The 18843-nt window shown below is 59.5% G+C and overlaps 8 protein-coding genes across 8 annotated transcripts; 4 read left to right on the forward strand and 4 right to left on the reverse strand.

Moving 5' to 3' along the window:
• Positions 1-448: 448 nt before the first annotated feature.
• On the reverse strand, positions 449-3091 carry UV8b_07300 (uncharacterized protein; the record flags this gene model as incomplete). Its single annotated transcript, XM_043144797.1, has 1 exon — positions 449-3091. The coding sequence occupies one exon, from the start codon at positions 3089-3091 to the stop codon at positions 449-451; it is 2643 nt and encodes an 880-aa protein (XP_043000732.1).
• A 555-nt stretch (positions 3092-3646) lies between these two features.
• UV8b_07301 (uncharacterized protein) lies at positions 3647-4270 on the forward strand (the record flags this gene model as incomplete). The annotated part of the gene is made up of 1 exon (XM_043144798.1): positions 3647-4270. One exon carries the CDS (start codon positions 3647-3649, stop codon positions 4268-4270), a length of 624 nt encoding a protein of 207 aa, XP_043000733.1.
• A 185-nt stretch (positions 4271-4455) lies between these two features.
• UV8b_07302 (uncharacterized protein) lies at positions 4456-6143 on the reverse strand (the record flags this gene model as incomplete). Its single annotated transcript, XM_043144799.1, has 4 exons — positions 4456-4694; positions 4879-5060; positions 5117-5301; positions 6123-6143. 4 exons carry the CDS (start codon positions 6141-6143, stop codon positions 4456-4458), a joined length of 627 nt encoding a protein of 208 aa, XP_043000734.1.
• A 727-nt stretch (positions 6144-6870) lies between these two features.
• Positions 6871-9670, forward strand: UV8b_07303 (uncharacterized protein; the record flags this gene model as incomplete). The annotated part of the gene is made up of 6 exons (XM_043144800.1): positions 6871-6921; positions 7014-7789; positions 7855-8190; positions 8259-8338; positions 8405-8754; positions 8831-9670. 6 exons carry the CDS (start codon positions 6871-6873, stop codon positions 9668-9670), a joined length of 2433 nt encoding a protein of 810 aa, XP_043000735.1.
• A 696-nt stretch (positions 9671-10366) lies between these two features.
• Positions 10367-11637, reverse strand: UV8b_07304 (uncharacterized protein; the record flags this gene model as incomplete). The annotated part of the gene is made up of 2 exons (XM_043144801.1): positions 10367-11350; positions 11527-11637. 2 exons carry the CDS (start codon positions 11635-11637, stop codon positions 10367-10369), a joined length of 1095 nt encoding a protein of 364 aa, XP_043000736.1.
• A 473-nt stretch (positions 11638-12110) lies between these two features.
• On the forward strand, positions 12111-14507 carry UV8b_07305 (uncharacterized protein; the record flags this gene model as incomplete). The annotated part of the gene is made up of 3 exons (XM_043144802.1): positions 12111-12256; positions 12317-13057; positions 13187-14507. 3 exons carry the CDS (start codon positions 12111-12113, stop codon positions 14505-14507), a joined length of 2208 nt encoding a protein of 735 aa, XP_043000737.1.
• Positions 14508-14701: 194 nt separating this feature from the next.
• On the reverse strand, positions 14702-15486 carry UV8b_07306 (uncharacterized protein; the record flags this gene model as incomplete). The annotated part of the gene is made up of 2 exons (XM_043144803.1): positions 14702-15094; positions 15271-15486. 2 exons carry the CDS (start codon positions 15484-15486, stop codon positions 14702-14704), a joined length of 609 nt encoding a protein of 202 aa, XP_043000738.1.
• A 760-nt stretch (positions 15487-16246) lies between these two features.
• UV8b_07307 (uncharacterized protein) lies at positions 16247-17245 on the forward strand (the record flags this gene model as incomplete). Its single annotated transcript, XM_043144804.1, has 2 exons — positions 16247-16267; positions 16388-17245. 2 exons carry the CDS (start codon positions 16247-16249, stop codon positions 17243-17245), a joined length of 879 nt encoding a protein of 292 aa, XP_043000739.1.
• Positions 17246-18843: the final 1598 nt, after the last annotated feature.

The following is an 18843-nucleotide window of genomic DNA, read 5'->3' on the forward strand; positions in this document are numbered from 1 at the left end:
TGCATCACGGCCTGCAAAGGGAGTTTGACGAAGCGAGCCACAGCGGCTGATGACGCGCCCCTTGTCGAGAGAGCTTCGGAGAGCCCTGGGTAAGGATGTTGATACTTATAAAGGATGTCTGAGGAACGAGCTATAATAGCTGACGACCCGCTACGTATAAGAGAGCTCCGGAGAGGTCCAGGTAAGGATATTAATGCTTATAAAGGATATCCGAGGAGCGAGTTATAATAGCTGACGACGCGTCCCTCGGTTGAGAAACTTCGAGAGGAAGGGCCCCTCGAGCAATATTGCACACTGCATATCCTCTCTGCAATACATATGGTATACAAAAACAGCTCTGTAGGCGGAAATGGACGGTCCGCACGGCCCAGCCGCCCGTCACCCAGGCTCGCAGCTCTGCGTCTGCTCCGTCTTCTTCCTGAACCCACGTGCGTCTGCTCCATCTTCCTCATGACACCCCTGCGTCCTGCTCCATCTTCCTCATGTTATCGTCAATCATGTGCTCCATCATCTCCAGCGCCCGGCCCTGGTTCCGCAGCTTCCCGAACGCGCGGAACGTGTAAATGTCGGGCTGCAGCCCCGCGGCCTCCATGTCCTGCAGGGCGCCGACCGTCCGGACCAGGTCCTGCATGGAGGCGTAGCCCTTGGTGAGCGTGTTCCACGTGACCAGGTTGGGCTGGAGGCCGTTCTCGCGCATGACCTGCAGGACCTGCTCGGCGAGGGCGGCCTCGCGGTTGTGCATCAGGCCCCGCAGGAGGATGGAGAAGGTGAGGACCGTGGGCGCGGGGTGGACGCGCGCCGGGGCCGGGGCCGGGCCCGGGCCCGGGCGCAGCTGGTCCTTGAGCATGTCGCCGAGGACGGCGAGGGCCGGCCTGGTGAGGCCGCGGTGCTCCGTCATGGCGAGGATGAGGGTGTCGTGGATGAGGGTGCCCTGGTTGCGGACGAGCTGCGACGCCGTGGCCAGGGAGGGGTTGCGGGCCTGGTCTTCCAGCCGCGACTTGAAGAAGCCGTAGTAGGCGAGGAGGTCGTACGGCTGCTGCAGGCCGCGGATGTAGGCGCGCAGCAGGATGGCGACGCTCGTCAGCGACGGCTGCAGCTTGGCCGTGCCGGCGGAGAAGACGCGGTCGGCCAGGGGCACAATCGTCCTCTCAAAGTCCCACGCCGGCCGCGGCGGCCGGCCGCCGGCGGTCGCGCTCGGCGCCAGCCCCTCCTCCTCCTGATGGGCGGCCGGGTCGCCGCCGCCGCCGCCGCCGCCGCCGCTGCTGCCCAGGAGAAAGGGCAGCGAGTCCGGCAGCCACCACTGGAGCGGCTCCAGGTCAAACCTTTTGGCGTACAGGCCTAGCAGGGTGGCGAAGAGGGCCGCGCCGCGCCGCTGCTGCAGGGAGGCCCCCCTCTCCCTCGTCTCCGCTTCGGCAAAGTAGAAGACGCTGTGGAGGGTGTTGTCGAGAACGTCCACCAGGGGCACGTCGGCCAGCTTGGCCACGTCCACGGCTCTGGCGACGGCGTCGACGCTGAGGCTGGCCTTGGCTCCGCGGAACAATGTCCTCCACGCCTTGGGGTCCAGCCGCACCCCGGACTCGGAGAAGAGCAGGGCGAGCCGGATGGCTTCCTCGGCCTCGCCGTGCTGGCAGAGCGAGTCGAGAAAGGCGGTCGAGCTGAGGACGTTGAGCGTGAAGCCCCTCTCGATGAAGTACTCGAGCGCGGCCTTGGCATCGTCCACGGTGAAGCTGGGCTGCTGCTGCTCCGCCTCGCCGCCCTCGGGGGCCTTGCAGTGCAGCAGCGAGGTGATGACGCTCGAGGGCCGCGCCTCGCTGAGATCCGCCCCGGCGTCCGAGAGGCCCTTGAGGATCCCGAGGGCGGCGTCCTTGTGCGCCGGCTCCGCGGCCAGGTTGCTGGCGAACTGGATCAGCGTGTTGGCGTGGAGCTTGTAGCGCGACGCCCGGAGCAGCTCGTACAGCTCGCGCGCCTGAGCGCCCGGCAAGGCCTTGGCAAACAGCCCAAACACCCGCTGGCTGAAGGGGACGTGGCCGGCGGGGCAGCCCGAGACGATCCTGCGCAAAACGTCCATGGTTTCCTCGGCCCGGAGGGCCCTCTCCCGCGCCGCCCCGCCCGCCTCCCGCTGCCGCAGGTGGCGGGCTGCGAAGAGCAGCACGTCGTTGATGGCGTACCCGGGAGGCCAGGGGTCGAGCGTCGCGTCCAGCACGCCGACCGCCCTCCCTGGGTCCAGGGACATTGCCGACAGCATGACCAGGGGCCACTGCTTCCTCCGGCTCTGCTCGTCCAGCCCCCGCCACGCCGCGCGCATGCCCGCCACGCCGGCGTGCTCCAGCAGCCATTCCGCGTTGCGCTTCCACGGCCGCGGCCGCTCGCGGCAGCTCGCGAGTTTGCGGAACCGCGCCTTCCACGCGTTGAACGCTTTCCGCACCGACAGCAGCTCGGTCCCGGAGCTCTGGTGCCGCAGGTAACCCCACTGGAAGCGCTTGCTTACGTCGGCCCTTACGTTGCCGGGCGGACGTCTCCGACGACGACGACACCACCTCTGGCCTGCGTGCCACTTGTCGATTAGCGCGACTCTTGCTCTGGGTCGGGTCATGGTCCTTTGCGTGGCGGGCATCGCTTTCCTGCGCAGCGCCGCACCGGGCGACTCCTTTCCCGTCGTGGCTGCGCGGTCCGGGGACTGTTTGCCTCTGAATCGGGCCCCGGCGAGGTTTCTCTTCCTCTGCGCGGCAGGGCCTGCTTCCCCGCGAGACGGCAGGAGCGGCGTGCCGGCGTGCTGGGGAGAATACGACGCCTCTCCCGCGGCTGCGTGGCTCGAGGGTTGTGGGAGAGCAGCCGGCGTCGAGACGAGTCTGCAGGAGCCTGTTGCTGTTGCTGCTGCTGCTGCTGCTGCTGCGAAACGGTACGCAAACTCGGCATCCGGGCCTGCATCGTCGCGGAATCTGCTCGGCATCGCCCTGGCGCTGCTTTCGGGGGGGCATGTGGCGGGACTGGTCGAGAGCAGACGTCGTCGCGACCTGCTCAGCGACGGCTGCGGCCCGTGAGGAGCACTGCGCCATGCGGCGCTCGCGCGGCAAAGACAAGTAGCACGCATTGTCGGACCGGCTAACCGATGGCGGAGAAGTCCGGCGGCATTGCTCGGGGCACCAGTTGGGGGCGAAGAGGATCTATTTGCCGGGGGTCGCTCGCTCGTCGGGGCTCTTGCCCGGGTTGGTTTGTCGGTAAAAGGTTGCTTTTCAGCAGGCAATGGTTTGGGGGGGGGGGAGTTTGACGCCGATTCAAAATATTTTCATGTAGCGGCTCGTAGGGGCTTGAGTGACATCAATGTGAACGAACGGTGCCTTTTTTTTTAGTGGAGGTGCCAGCCGCCGCGCGCCAAAACCGCCGGCGGCGGCTATTCGGCGTCAACCGCGCTACATGACAGCTGCTGCTAGTCTCTTTTTTTCTTCAACCGCAACGCAACGCGACGCAACGCAATCGCAAACGCAACGCAAACGCAACGCAATCGCAAACGCAACGCAAACGCGGCAAATGCAGTGCTAAATGCTGCCCTCCCCCCACCCCCCGCCAAAAACGGCAACGGCTTCCACTCACCCAACTTCTGGCCCGGAGACAAGTCATCCACCGCTCCGACACCGCACGACCCGCCATGTCGTCCCTAAACACGCTGAGTTTGCAAGCCGAGGCCCGCAAATCGCGCCTCGCTGCCTTGAGAAGCCTCAAGCGGAAGCAGCCCGCTGACGAGGGTGCTCCCTCGGACGACCCGGCAGGGCAACCTCGCCCGGAAGAGCCCGACGTCGCACGGTCCCATCTCTCCGGGCGAAACTACGATCCGGAAACGCGGGGTCCCAAGCTGGGATTCGACCAAGCCCCCAGCGAGAACTTGGAGCAGCCGACTCTGGAGGAACAGGCGGCCGAGGTGGAAGCCAAGATCAGGCAGCAAGCGGCCGAAGACGCGCAGGATGACAAGGGACTCGACCTGTTCAAGCTGCAGCCCAAGAAACCCAACTGGGACCTGAAGCGAAACCTCGAGGCAAAAATGCAGATGCTCAACGTGCGGACCGATAATGCCGTGGCGAGGCTTGTTCGCGAGAGAATCACCGGCGCGCAAAAGGCAGCTACGGGCTCGACAGCCGCGGACCAAGACCAGGGCGAGGAGGGTGCGGTCGGCATGGACGGCGTTGCTCTTGTGGAGGGGCTGAGGGTGAGAGAGCGGGAGGAAAAGGAGGAGGAGAGCAGGGAGCGGCAAGAGGAGGACGCCCTGGTGGCATGAGGTCGTGTACTTTGCTTACGCCTTGCTGAATCTTGGGTTTTCCGGTTGGAGTTTGCATATTGGTCATTAGGGGGCCCCCTGGTGTTTATACATCCTGAATTTATACAGTAAAATTTGATACCCATGGGCGACCTACCTGCCTTGATTCAGGGACTGCGTGAGTGCCAACCTCCGACTAAAGGGGCTCAGGCTGCGCTCACGAGGTGGCGGTGGTCTCGAGTCTTGCGTCCTTGGGCCGTCATTGCGACGCCTCCTCTCTGGGTTGACACGCTTTTCTTCCCTTTCCTTCGGCCGTTCAGGCGACTGTGATGCGTAGGATACGCGCTGCCTGGTCTCTGCAGCATCTTCAAGGTCGCGGCGCGACCTTCGCACCCGTTCGGAGTCATGCGATTCCCCGCGACTCCTGTAAACTCGAGCCCGAGTCCTGTTCCGCGGGGGCGAACGACTGTCTCTTGACGGTGAAGGATGACGCCGAACAGGGGAGGGGCTGCGACTGTGCCTTTGCCCTGACTGCACCCTCTGCACCCTCTGCCCCTTCTGCCCCCTCCTGTCACCATCATCTAGAGAGTGGCTGCGTCTGCTTCTTTGGCGCGGTGAGGGCCTCGCACCACGCCTAGGTGAAGGACGGTCCCTCGAGGCACTCGAGGAGATGGTAGAAGTACGACCAGACGAGAGTGAGCGACGTCTCTTGGGCGATGGTGGCGCATCTTCCTCGTCGCGCCCGTCGAGGTCCCGTTGCCGAGCACGTTCAGCTTCCTGCTTGGCCAGAATCTCATCCGCCACCCCTTGCCTGGGACAGACTGTCAGTAGGGAGGGATGACAAGCCTTTCATCAACACGAACTGACTTCTTTTCCAGGAGATTCAGAGTATCGCTGGTGAGTTTGGGTACAAGTTGGGGATTCCGCAGCTGCTGCGATCTTGACGGACGCGATACGTATGGCCTTTCTTGCGAAGACGCCTTGCACTCATACGAATAGTGACGTGGGGAGATTGTTAGCTCGGGAGCACCGTAAACAATATCGACCACGGGCTAGACTTATCTCGTTTCAAGCACTTTTGACACTGAACATTGGCGGGCGTTGAGCGGGAAGGCCCGGCTCGCCCTCTGTATGCGTGCATGAGTAACGCCCGTTTCTTTTATCGCTATTAGGGTCCTTTTCCGGTTTGATGGAACCCAGCCGCTATGCTTCAAGGGGAGAGAGAGAGAGAGACTACTTTGCAGGGTCCTGAGCGTGATGGTTGACTGGATGGCCCCGAGTCTTTGTCCAGAGGTGAGGATCTCACGTGATTTTCAGAGAATCCGTTTGAGGAGGAGGCGGCTGGGGGAACGTGGTGGTGCGATTTTGTGCAAGGATGTCTCAAAATTGCTCACCACTCTGCGCTGTCGGGGAGTGGTCGAACCACCAAAAACAAGACTCGGTTCGCCTCTTTTCTTCGTCGTCACGTTCTTCTTGCTCGGTTTGGTTGGTTTCTCTACGAGCGTTTCCGCCAAACGTGCTCCATAATAAGGCGAGACTCGGCCTTGCACGAACCTGGACGCCTGCTTGTGTGAGTAAGCAGTTGACTTGACATCAATAAAGTCTCAAAGACCCGCCGTGCACGTGCAGCCTGCCTGCTACACCTCCTACATAGGTAGGTACCTAGGTACATACCTTACATAGTACCTACACTACTACAGCCGTATGTAGCAGGTGCGTGCGGATACACTACGAAAAAACTGGGCTAACCAACTAAAAAAGTCCCAGCCCGCTCCCTCGAGCTCGCCTCGCCTCGCCTCGCCTGACTCTGAAATTTGGCAACCTCGAGCATCCTCCCCCGTCTTCTTGCTCCTGCTGGGTGTCTTGACCATACCATTGGCATCGGCATCGGCATCGGCATCGGCTCGAGTCGCACCTCTGGGTACCTCCACCAAATTTCGTCGGGCTCGAGGGGCTCCGCCGTCGTGCAGTCGTGCGGTCGTGCAGTGCAAATTTCAGACCATCTCTCTCTGTTGCTGCTGTAAGTCTTGTCCAAACCAAACCCGCTGGTCGCGCAGACCAGACCCGACCTTTTTTGCTCTGCAGTTATCAATCCAACAACACAACAACCCCCCCCCCCCCCACCGCAAAACCTCCCTTCCTCTCCACCACACAACCTTGGTGTCGGGTCGCTTGAACCTCACCTCCTCGCCATTGCGCCATCCACACGACGTCCTTCATTACCGTCCATGACTTCTGACGCCCTGCATTTCTAGGTCTGTCTATCGAGTGACAAGCGAGGAGGCTGCTGCCCCCTATCTTGCTGCTGCGACCAGACGACGCAGCGCACTGGTGCCCGATTCAGAAGTTCCCAACATCACAAACGTCGGAAGCCTCGTCAAGTTCGTCACGACAATGATTGCCAACACACTCATCATCTCCTGCCCTTCCGTGTCGATCGATTCTGCCTTTTGATTTTCGATTCTCTCACTGTCCATTTCTGTGTACTTGGTCCGGTGAAGTGCGATTCCTGTTTGACCAAATCCTTGGCGCGACTCATCTGCAGATTTCCTCTTGTTAGACTTTGATCATCATCAGCGTTGGCTTGCGTTGGATATTCCAGCGCTCTCATTCTCCTTACCATGACAACCGCACAAATTCCCGCGGATATATCCAAACCTTCTTTTGCCAAGGTGCGTCAACAAACGTCGTCTTCATCTCACCCCCCTCTCTCTTCGCTTTGGAAACCCCAATGCCCTGACAATGCACGTGGGAACCCCCTTAGGTCGCGGCCTCCGTTACCAAAGAAAGTGCCTCGGCATCCCTTGGCGCGAAAACAGATCCCAAGTCTGCCTCAAAGGCTGTCATCGCAGATGGCTCTTCCAACTTTGAGTCCCGACGACCAACCGCGGTTAGACCCATCACCATCGCCGCTGTCGCCTCGTCTCTCAACCATCTCAGTCTCTCATCAAAAGTCCCAAGTTTGGCTTTGAGTGGGCGCGGCACCGTTCCAGACCATCATCGGTCCAACTTGAGCAAGGAAAGTGGATCAGACGATTCTCAAAAGTGTGATTCCAGCTCAGAATTGGATACCAAACCCCCAAGCCTTGACGGAAAGAGCATCACCTCTGGGACAACCTTTGCGTTGGATGAAAAGGAATCGCTCCGTCCTGATGATAGTGCTAGCGTCAAGGCTGCAGCCGAAGATGATGACGCCTTTTCTATTCGCGGCTCCCTTGTTGCGGGATCGCGTATGAGCTCGGATATCGTTCTCAGGGCAAGGACAGTTGCCCAAGGCGACCTCGCCGAGCGCAGAGCTGCTCAGATGGCCACAGCTCCGTTGCCCCATGGCATCCTCACTCCCCCAAGTGCCTCATCCGAGCGCGGCCCGCCTCTGAGCGCCGCTACCCCTTTAAGCGTTGAGGAATCGTCAGACGCTCTCAATGTCATCTACCGCCAAGCACCGGATGAGAAGCTCCTCGACGCTCTGGCGAGCCCTAGAGATCGCTACTTTCTTCTGAGGCTGGAAAAGGAGGTTATCGATTTCGTCCAGGACTCCAAGTATGTCCCCTGACAAGAATAAAACAAAATTTCGTACGAGTAAGCTGGCTAACCGTCTATGATAGGGAACCGTATATGGACCTACCTCCGTCAAACTCCTTTTGCAGAATGCTGACCCACAAGCTTGCCGATTACTACCACATGACGCACTCGTACGAGCCTCACATCGGGTCGGTTCGAATCTTTAGAACCCCCTTTTGTCGCGTCCCGCCATCGCTAGCCGATATGGCGCCGCAACCCAACGTCTCTACGAGCAGCACGCCCCCACCCGCTGTTTTGCCCAGGAAAATCATGCGCCGCGGTCAAGACGGCGATGGTCTTATGAGTGGCAATGCCTCAAAGCCCACATCCGAATCGGGTAGTGAACTGAAGGACGGCAATAAGTTGGCTGCCAGCCAAAAGTATGTCTTTCCTTTCCAACTCTTGGAGGGTAATGTTGCGCCCTGTATCTGACCAGTGCAATGATCAGGCTATCACGAGAAGAACGTGAAGAAATGTACAAGCTAGCTCGCGAACGCATCTTTGGAAATTCAGAGGACAGCATTCCTGGTAAGTCAACGAAACAAAATTTCTGCCTGCATGCCAAGGAAGTCGGCTGCTAATCCTGTGCTAAAGAGAATGACGGAGGAGCCGGAATGTCTCGCACGAGCTCCGTATCGGCTAGCAACAGAGCAAACGCCAACAAGCGAGGCAAATCCGGCAGGCAACGTCGGGATGATTCTGATAGCTTCGACTCTAGGAATCAGTACACTCCATACTGGGGGCCTCAACAGCAGACATGGGTGCCGCAGTCTCAGGGACAATTCATTCCTTCGGCGCCTGGTCAGTTCAATGCTCAGCCACAGGCATTGTGTCCGCCTCATGCTGCCCCCGGCTACACGCAGCAAACTCCTCCCGCTTACGCCAATGTTGCCGTAATGCCAGCTCCAGCCTCGGGTTACGCAACAATCTATGGCATACCTCAGGTGAGGCAATGAGCTCCTCCCTCACTAATGATGAAACCTCTGAATCGGTGACCTGGATGTGCTAACGTGCCCAAAGCAATATCCCCCTCCTCCTCCTCCTCCTCCGCAGCCGCAGCCGCAGCCGCAGCCACAGCTGCCGCCGCCGCCGCCGCCGCAGCGATATCCACCTGGTGGCGGTAGTCCCATGACAGCCTACGGTACTCCTGCAGCGGCACAACCACAGGCCTGGGCGCAACCGGGTTATAATCAGCCTACCTACCCTGCCCGCGGTGCCGCACCCCCGTCAGGACCGGGTCATGCTGGTATTCCTTATCCATACGGACAGCTACCTGTCAATGTGAACCCTCATGACCCCAAGAGTCAGCATCCCATCCCTGGCAGCTATAACAGGAACCATGCCTTTAATCCCAAGACTCAGTCGTTTGTGCCTGGCGGGAACGGCATATCAGCTGTGCCGCCTCCTCAGCCGCCCTTCACTGCCCCTGGCTCTCACCATGGCAGCCCGCAAATCGGCACTCCTCACTTGGCGTACGGAGCATACCCGCCGTCTCAGCCGTATGGGGGGGGATACGTCATGGCACGTCAAGGCTCGAGTAGCTCTACGCCTGGTTACCACACGGTTCCGCATGTTCCCTCGCCACACATGCAGCAGCCGCAGCTACCGAGCATGACCGCGCTGCCAGGCCTACAATCTATCCCTCATGCCCCCCCTCCGCCTCATGGGCCACCTCCACATCAGCAGCAACAGCAGCAGCAGCAGCAGCAGCAGCAGCAACATCTACCGCAAATTCCACCTGGTCATATCCCCGGCCGCCCTCCAGTTCCGGCGTCCTTGGGTTCCAGCCAGATGTTCACGCATTTACCTACGTATGGCAACCCGGCAACTCTGCCACAGAAGCCAGCTACCGGAATTTAGGATGCATCCATACGGTGTTCAAGGGCAGTCAGTCCAGCAAAATAGGCGTATCGGGGGGTTATGAGTCAGAAGGAGAGGCGGGAATGAGGGAGCTTCGTTACAATCTCGCTCCATGTCTCGACCCACTTTTTCTGGTTCTTTCTTTTCAATATTGGCGTTACTGGTGGTCAGGATGACGAGAGAAAAAGAACTCAATATTCCACGCGTTTTCTTTCTGCTCTTTATTTTAAACGAACCGTCACTAGATCAAAACAAGCTGATTTCATCGATAGTCATTTTGTCTTTGTTGCTGCCTTGCATTTGTTCTTCAGCGCGACAACACGTGGACAAAATTGATAAAACAATTCCCAATTTTTTTTTTTTTTTTGCGTTCTTTCTTTCTTTGACATGTCTTGGTTCTAAAAGTTGTAAAAGCCAACCAACGACCTTTGGACCGACCACAACGCCATGATGATTGTGTGATAAGAACACAAATGTGCCGGGGTGCCTTTGCTCTGTTTCTTCTCCGCTTCTTTTTCGACAAGATTGTTTTTCCCCCCCTTCCCATGGATCGCCCACCTGTAGCGGGTTCCACATTCATTATCTTCTCCGTGGTTGATAATGTGCTTTGCCGTAGAACAACGAGCTTCAATGATATGAAAGATCGCCAACGTGGTTCCTCGTTGCTACGAAACTGAGTCGATGTATCCTTGTTCTCTACTCGGTTGGCTCTCTTGGCTCTCGGGGTTCCCGAAGTTCTCTTGGCTCTCGTTGCTCCCTTTGCTGACCACCGCTTCTGGCACCACCACGGCCACCTCGCTTGTTGCCGCGCTGACCCTTGTCACCGTCACCTTTGTCGCCATCCTTGTCGTTGCTGATGAGGTTGGCTGTCGCCAATCGTTGGGAGAGGTCAATCTGAGTGCGGATAGTGTTGGCGAGGTAGCTGACCATGAGGACGTCCTGGATGTGGTTGTTGAAGTCGTGCTCAATTTGAGAGGCATCGACCTTGGGTGTCAGAGACAGGGCGTTCATGAGGTATTGGCCCAGGGCGGTGTTGGGCTCCTCGTCCTCGTCGAGGACGCCGTTGATCCATTCACTAACGCGGTCCAGCAGGCCGAGAGTGTGCTCGACGGATCGGCCGAGGCTCTCGATATCCGAGACGAGGGGGGCGGCTCGGTTCTCGTTGTCCTGGGCGCTGGCGACGGCCTCGAGGGCGCTTCGTTCCGCGTCGCCGTACAGGATCTTGTGGGGCACCTGGATGAAGAGGCAGCTTTCCGCGGCGCGTTCAGCGTTGACGGCCACGGGGGCGCTGATGTAGCACCTGGTCTGGATGTCCTCGCCGGGCTCGGTGGAAATGGTCATGTGGACGGCGGGGTGAGGGGCAGTGCCGGTCTCCGCGCTGGCAAAGAAGTTCTGGATCAAGGCGCTGAAGCTGTTGAGCTCGGGGGAGGTGGTGTACCATCCGAGGAGGGTTTCGCGGGGCGAAGCCTTGAGCGTCAAGGCGAGCATGTTCTTCTGGTATTCCACGTCGACTTCGACCTGGTCCTCCTCCTCGGTGTGGGGGATGGCGAAGCAAGAGCGGACCTCGACGTCGGTGCCGTCTTCGGATCGGGTTCCTACCAGGGCGCCAATGACGCGGGTAGACTGGGCGTTCTCACCAGTGTCTCTTCGAACGGCATGATCGAGGATAGAGAAGACGGCCTTTTAATGGAAACAGAAGCGTTAGATTAGATCTACTGGTTCGCAGAAATGATGGATTTCCATTCAAAGCCACGAATCAGAAAAGAATTCAGGTCTAGGGGCTATCTGGGGTCGAGTGCGTTTGTACTGTTGTCGGGGGGGGGGGCCGAAAAGGAGTTGTGTGATGTTTATTGTACCTGAGGTTGAATGTTGACGGTAAGCGGGGCAATGCTCGACTGAAGACCAGCATTGGTGTGCGTCAAAGGACGCGCGAGATGTATGAAGTGCTCGGTAGCGGCGGCGGCCATGCTGGGCAAGTCGGGGAGGGAGAGGGGGGGGGGGGGAGGCGACGAGGCGGTCGTTGTGCAAAGAGTACGAAGTACGTATGCGTTATGCGGGACGATGTTTTTGTCGTGGGCGATGGGAGGGGTCCGCGGCTTTGCTTGGGTGTTTCGCGATGCCCGCCAGTTTGGCCGATTTTTCGCTTTGCATGGGTTTGGGTCTCGGGAGTTGTGCGCAGCGTCAAGCCACGGCAGGAGATTTTTCGGGCTGTGGCTTGCACGGCGAAGAAGCCGATGGATGTGGCTGAGCGCACGAGGCTGCAGGTTAAGCCTTACGGAACGGAAGTTTCGACTTTTTAGCGGGTCAACGAATGAGAGCGCCGGGTAAGATGTCGCAACGTTTTCAACTGACCATTCTTCAAACCAGAATAGCTATTTTCTTTTCCTAGAGAGGAGGGGGGGGTGATTACTGGTCGATTTTTTCGGATCCTCGAATCACCATGGGCTCTCGTGGGAGAGGAGGCCATTTCAGAGGCAAAGGAGGGAGGGGAGGGCGAGGGGCAAGAGGCAGAGGAAGAGGAGGATCAAATCGATGGGGACCACCAACAAGACGATTCGACAATGCACGCTTGGCAGAGAAAGAAGAGTGAGTGTTTGCGGAGACAATGTGGAATTACAGGCGCACCCAACTCACGCGAAGCATTAGAGAGGCCGGGTCTGAGCCCGACGTCGATGATTCTCAAGACGAGGGCAGTGCACCTGCTGAGGAGGACAGCGGCTCCGACGACGAGGATGATGCGCCTGCCGTCCGCCCATACATGGCCTTGCTGCAGAGCTTCAAGGAATCCAGCGGGCCCAAGGCTAAGAGAAGGAAATTGGAACACGACCAATCTCCAGCCGCAGCCGCAGCCGCATCCGCAGCCGCAGCCGCATCCGCAGCCGGAGACGGCAGAGACGAGAGCATGGACGAGGCCAGTGGTGAAGAGCCGCGGGACATTGATGAAGCGGACGAGGCCGAGGATGCCGAGGACCAAGAGGAGCAGCTTGAAGACGAGCCAGACTCCGAAGACGAGCAGCTCTCGGATCCCTTCGACGCCCACTTTGCGCACCCGGACGATGCAGAAGTTGGCAGAGCCATCACGGCTATCAAGAAGGAGGAATGGGTCACAAACAGGGCGCTCGTCCAATCTCTTTGGGCGAGCACCATGTCGGCAGGCTCAGGAAGCAAGCTTGGCACCCCCGCGCCCTGCGGCTACGAGGGGCTGAGGTTGAAGCAGAAGCTGCAAGAGGCGGCTTTGAAGAAGATGGACAAGCTGGATGCTACGCAGCAGGCAATTCTTCCATGGCTGTTTGAATACAAGGACATTCTCTACTGCGACAGAACGGTCAAGAATTCCACAACCTTGCGACAAGCTGTTTGTCTGCATGCGCTGAATCACGTATTCAAGTGAGGATCCTCGCTGCTTCCTCTCCCTTTTTTTTTTTTTTTTTTTTTTTTTTTTTTTTTTTTTTTTTTTTCTTTCCAGGTTTCGTTTTATTCCTGTTGTTGTCGAGAAGTTTGCTAACACCGCTGCAGGACGCGCGATCGCGTCATCAAAAACAACCACAGACTCGCCAAAGAGGGCGAGGACGCAGAGCTAGAGCTTCGCGACCAAGGCTTCACCCGGCCCAAAGTTCTTTTCCTGCTGCCAACCAGAAACTCGTGCGCCAAAATCGTCGGCATCATCCGCGATCTGTGTGATCCGGATCAGCAGGAGAACCGCAAGAGGTTCGAGGACTCGTACATTGACGAGGAGAACAGCTTTGGCCATGACCGTCCGGACGATTTCAAACATCTGTTTGAGGGCAACGACGACGACATGTTTCGGCTGGGATTCAAATTCACCCGCAAGACCATCAAGTACTTTTCGCAGTTTTACAGCTCGGACATCCTGTTTGCCAGCCCCCTCGGTCTCCGGATGGCGATTGGCTCCGAAGAGGACAAGGAGAAGAAGAAGAAGAAGAAGAAGCCCGACTGCGACTTTCTCAGCTCCGTCGAGATGGTCGTCGTCGACCAGGCCGATGCGCTGCTCATGCAAAACTGGGAGCACGTCGAGTACATCTTTGAGCATCTCAACCTGCAGCCCAAGGACGCGCACGGCTGCGACTTTAGCCGCCTGCGGAGCTGGTACCTGGAAGACTGGGCCAAGTTCTTCAGGCAGACGGTGGTCCTGTCGGCTTTCAACACGCCCGAGCTGGCCGAGCTCCAGCGACGCCACTGCCACAACTGGGCCGGCAAGGTCCGCCTCCAGCCCGAGTACCCGGGCGTGATCCAGCAGCTCGGCGTCAAAGCCAGGCAGACCTTCTCCCGGTTCCAGTCCAGCTCTGTGGACAAGGACCCGGACGCCAGGTTCGCGTACTTTGTGTCGGCCGTCGTGCCCACGCTGGTCAAGAGAGCCAGGGACGCCACCGGCACGCTGCTCTTCATCCCTTCCTACCTCGACTTTGTCCGCGTGAGGAACTACTTTGCCAACTCGGCCACCATGAGCAGCGTCACCTTTGGCGCCGTGTCCGAGTACACCGACGTGCCCGACGCGTCGAGGGCCCGCTCGCATTTCCTGTGCGGCCGCCACCGCGTGCTCCTGTACACGGAGCGCGCCCACCACTTCCGGCGCTATCAGCTGAGGGGGGTTGAGCGCGTCGTCTTCTACGGCTTGCCCGACAACCACGTCTTTTACCGCGAGGTGGCGGGCGATTTCCTGAGCAGGAGCGAGCAGGACCTCAAGGTTGAGCCCGGGCGGGGGGCTGTGAGGGTCATGTTTTCCAAGTACGACGTGATGAAGCTGGAGAGGATTGTTGGATCCAGACGGGTGGCAAAGATGATTCAGGAACGTGGCGACACGTTTGACTTTTTGTAGCAGCGTTGGGGGTGCGTTTTGCAGCAAACAGGACCAAAAAGGAACGTTGGGTGGTGTGTGCGGTAAGGTAAATAAAAAGAGGTCATGATGAATATCGATACAACGTACCGCGTACAACGTGCGGTCCAACTGTTTTGTACAAGCCGGTCGTGATGCTCAGCTCCCCCCGCGCCTGGCAACCGCGTCAACCTCTTTCAGCCCTTGGCCTCGTCCGCCGCCGCCGCCGCCTTCGCCTCCATGGGCGAGTCCGAGCTCCCCGCAGCGCCGCCCTCCGTCGTCTGCAGAGCCACAAACCGCCGCACCATATCCTCCAGATCCTGCTCCCCCCTAAACTGCGTCACCTTTCTCGCGTTCTTCATCGTCAGGGGCGTCGGTTCCCGGCCCAGCACGCGATCCCTCGCAATCGCCTTGGCGGTCATCATGAAACGCGAGTCCTTGGGCCCGTCGACGAACTCGAGGACCGCGCTCTCGCCTTGGTCGTAGGCGTTTTTGGGCTCCGTGCGGGTCACGCGCGTGTAGCCGCCTTCGCGGGCGAGGTACCGATTCCGCAGCTCGCCAAAGAGCTTGGGGAGGAGGATATGCGGAGTCTGCGTGCACAGCACGGGTGTGTCAGCGCCAGTGTTGCCGGCGATCTTTCTTTTTTATTTCTTTTCTTCTTTTTTTTCTCTCTCTCTCGCTCCCTCTGTTGCGCGGGGGAAACCCCCTTCCCGTTCGTTGACGTCGACGGGAGGGGGGGGGGGGGGGGGCGACACGAGACACGTACGTAGAGGATGCCCTGGGCTGATCGCCTGCAGGGCTCGTTGTTCTTCTTGGCCAGCGTGATGAGCTTCTCCGCCAGGCGCTGGGCCTCCTTGGCCTTTGCGTGCGTGGTCTGGATGTGCTCGTACTGCACGAGCTGGGTGACGAGGCCGCGCAGCAGGGCTTTTCGCGCGGACGAATTGCGGCTCAGGTGGCGGTACTTGACGAGGCCGCCTGCCATTGCGGATGCGTGGCCGGGGCCGTGGCCGGGGCCGTGGCCGTGTCCGAGTCCGAGTCCGTGTCCGAGTCCGTGTCCGAGTCCGTGTCCGAGTCCGAGTCTCGGGGGAAGGAGGTGGAGGAGAGTGCGCGCCTTTTCTTCGCTTGGGCGTTTGTTTGTTTCTCTGGGGCGGCGTGGCTTCAGGTCCAGCGGTTCGTGGCCATGATGAAGAATAAAATGCTGGATGGAGGTTTCGTTTCGGTGGGTTCGAAGGGGAGGGAGGAATCGAGGATTGGCGGCTCGGGATTGGTCGGTACGGAAAGTGGGGCGCCAGCCTCGAGGTTGCAGCTTGGTCAGCCTCGCGGCGGAAAAGTCGAAACCAAACGGCCCAACTGCCAAGGTCCAGTCAGCAGCAAGCAGCCACGACGAGACGAAAGGAAGGCTTCCCAGGAGCTATTGACGTCAGCCGTCAGCCGTCAGCCGTCAGCCGTCAGCTCCCCCCCCAGAGAACCTTGCACATCAATCGCCCGCCTCATCGACGACCCCCCGTCTCCTTGTGTGCTGCTTGACCGAGCTTGAGCTTGTCTACCCGCTGCGGTGCTGCCGAGTTCCAATGCGCATCACATCATGAGAATCGACCACTAGCCCGCATTGACTCCGCCCACCCGCCCATCTTTTGCCCTTTTGATCCGTCCGCTCGGGTACATCTCGTCGCGGACTTGTCAAACCCGCCTCACGAGGCACCCCTTTTCAAACCACTCGGCTGCCTGCCACCACCCGCACAATGGGTTTCGCCACCGGATTCGTGCGTTTGGAATCTTGAAACCCCCCCCCCCCCCCCCTTCTTCTTGTCCCAGCTCCCAGCTTCCCGCCTCGTGGTACAGTATCGTGCCAGAAACAAGCTAATCAAGCCGGCTGGACGCAGACTGGCGGCGTCGCCCTCACCCTCTCGGTCGCGTACCTCTCCGTGCTCGCCCACCAGAGGAACCGCGAGCACCAGGGCCACTCTCTGCGCGCACAGGCCCTGGCCGTCCAGAGCCTCATCGACCCCGTCCCCCCGCCGCTGCCGCCCTCCCGGTCCCAAGTCGCCGCGGCCAAGCGCGCCGAGGCCGTCGAGGTTGCCAAGGAGCGGTGGAACCACGAGGTCGAAAACGCCGTCCGGTGGGTCCAGCGCACCGACTGGCACGACGTCCGCGAGGGCCTGGAGGACCGCGTCGCCGCCCTCTGGAGCAGGGCCTTTGGGCAGGCGGCGCACGACGGCGCCGCCGAGGCTGTCGGCAGCCAGCTGCGGACGGGGGCCAGCAAGGCCGCAGCGGAGGCGCGTGACGCCGCCGGCAGAATCGCATCCGGGAGCAGGCGCACCGTCGAGAGTGCTGCGGCGGAGGCGGAGAATCTCGAGGCCAAGGTCCAGGACAAGGTGCTGCAGGCCAGGATGGCCGCGTGGAGGGACGCCCAGCGGGCCGAGAACCAGGCTCTCCGGAAGGCGTCCGAGGCGGAGGATGCGGTCGGGGCGGCGCTCCACGCCGTCGGCGACAAGGCTGCCGAGGTGGCCGGCAAGGTCGGGTCGGCGGTTGGTCTGTCTGGCGGCCGTGCCGCTCCTGCTGCTGCTGCTGCTGCTGCTGCTGCGGGCCGAGGCGACGTCTCGGCCGCCAACGCGGTCCGGAAGGCCCTGGACCAGCGGTTCGAGAAGAGGGGCGTCGACAAGCGCACGGCGGCGGAGGTGCTGACGCAAAGATACACGCCGATGGACAGGCGGGACAACACCGTGCTGAGGGGACTATAGTTGTCGAAAAAACGTGTCGGGGAGATTTCCAAGGCTTTGTGTGTCTGCTGAGGGGAGGATGGAGCAAGGGGCGGGCATTTGTATACTACAGCAGTGTAGGGAGGGAAGGGAACAATGGGATGACGGCGTCGCATATCAAAGGATTGACCTCGCTGCGTCGCCGACGGTACCAAGCACGCATGTCTGGGCGCAGCCGGGCTCACAGGCTGATTCCGAGAGGGCCCAGCGGACGCCGGCGCAGGGGATGCAACGCGTCAAGAGACTTTGACTCTTGTGGTGAAGCACGACATCCCACGACGGCCAGGATTCAGACAAGGCTGCAGCCCGAGCTGCGCAACTAAGCAGCCTACTAACGAGGGCATAACGAGGCCTATTTTCAAGCCCGTGGGCAGATTACCTACCTGGTACCCAAGGAGGTAGCGGGAATCGCCTCACCGCGCCCGAAGTGTCCTACGGGTGCGATAAGTGCCCTGTAGCTCTTTATGTGCAGTTCTGCAAATTGCCGGTACCTGTAATACTATACCAAGTTCTAGTCTGCCGATCTACCTTTCAATATGAGATTCTTTATCGGCCCCAACCCTGGTTTGCTACGACGCCTGCACCGCGGCACCTTTCAAAGGGATACAAAAGGGACCCTGCCCCCGTCGATGTCGCCCGCCAGCCAAGCCAAGCCAAGCGTCTACGGCATCTACTTTCCACGTCCAGTTCCTGGTGGGCAGCCGCATGTCGTGCAAGCGCTGTCTATTTACGGCGGCATACCTCTTCCGTCGCCTTGCCGAGCTGTTGCACGCTATGCCAGGCGTGTTCGCACGGAGTGTCGGCCTAGACAAGCTTTCCCGTCTCCCGTTCGTACCTAGTACGATTATATCCGAGCCATTTCGTGCAGGCATTGCACACAAGCCCCCCATTTTTGAGGAGGTCCTCGATCCAGTCGAATCCGTTAGCGTCTAGCGGCGGCCCATTGACAAGGTCCATCTTTCTCCCTTTTGACATGGGGTCTAAAAGCCCGGGGCACTGGGGCTGGATGTTGAGAGCCAAGCTGACATGGGTTCAAGCGGCTGCTTGCAAAAGGGACCTGGCCGTGACATGCGTTGCCGACTGTTCGAGGTTGATGTTGTAGACTTTTATTTCAGTATGAATATAAGTAGAGCGGAACTGGTCGATTATACCCCTCGCTCTAGAAGAAGGCGCGATCGAGGCAGAATCGAATACCAAGAGGCTTGATTTTTTTCCATTTTTTTTTCCATTTTTTTTTGGATCCATCTGTGGCGAGAATTCTACTCCTCTATGTAGATGGGATCCACTGTACTGAATACATAAGAGGCTTCTGGCATCGCAGTATATAATACCCAATGAAGTCACACATGGTGTGGCGTCACACTTTCGGGCAACATCTGGGCCTCACGTCTTAGTCAAAAGTCGCCATGATTCGGCACGGGTGACCTGATAGGCAACTTTTTGACTCCCGGAGCCAGCACGGCTAACACGACGTTCAGGGGTGCGGGTGTACGTGGAGAGTTCTCCGTTGGTGTCAAGAGTGTCGCTTCCGGAAAGACCCAGCCAGGTACCTGCTGGGAAAACGCGACTCGGCGACTCGG

This window comes from Ustilaginoidea virens, chromosome 6 (genome assembly GCF_000687475.1).
Source record: "Ustilaginoidea virens chromosome 6, complete sequence".
NCBI lineage: Eukaryota > Fungi > Ascomycota > Sordariomycetes > Hypocreales > Clavicipitaceae > Ustilaginoidea > Ustilaginoidea virens.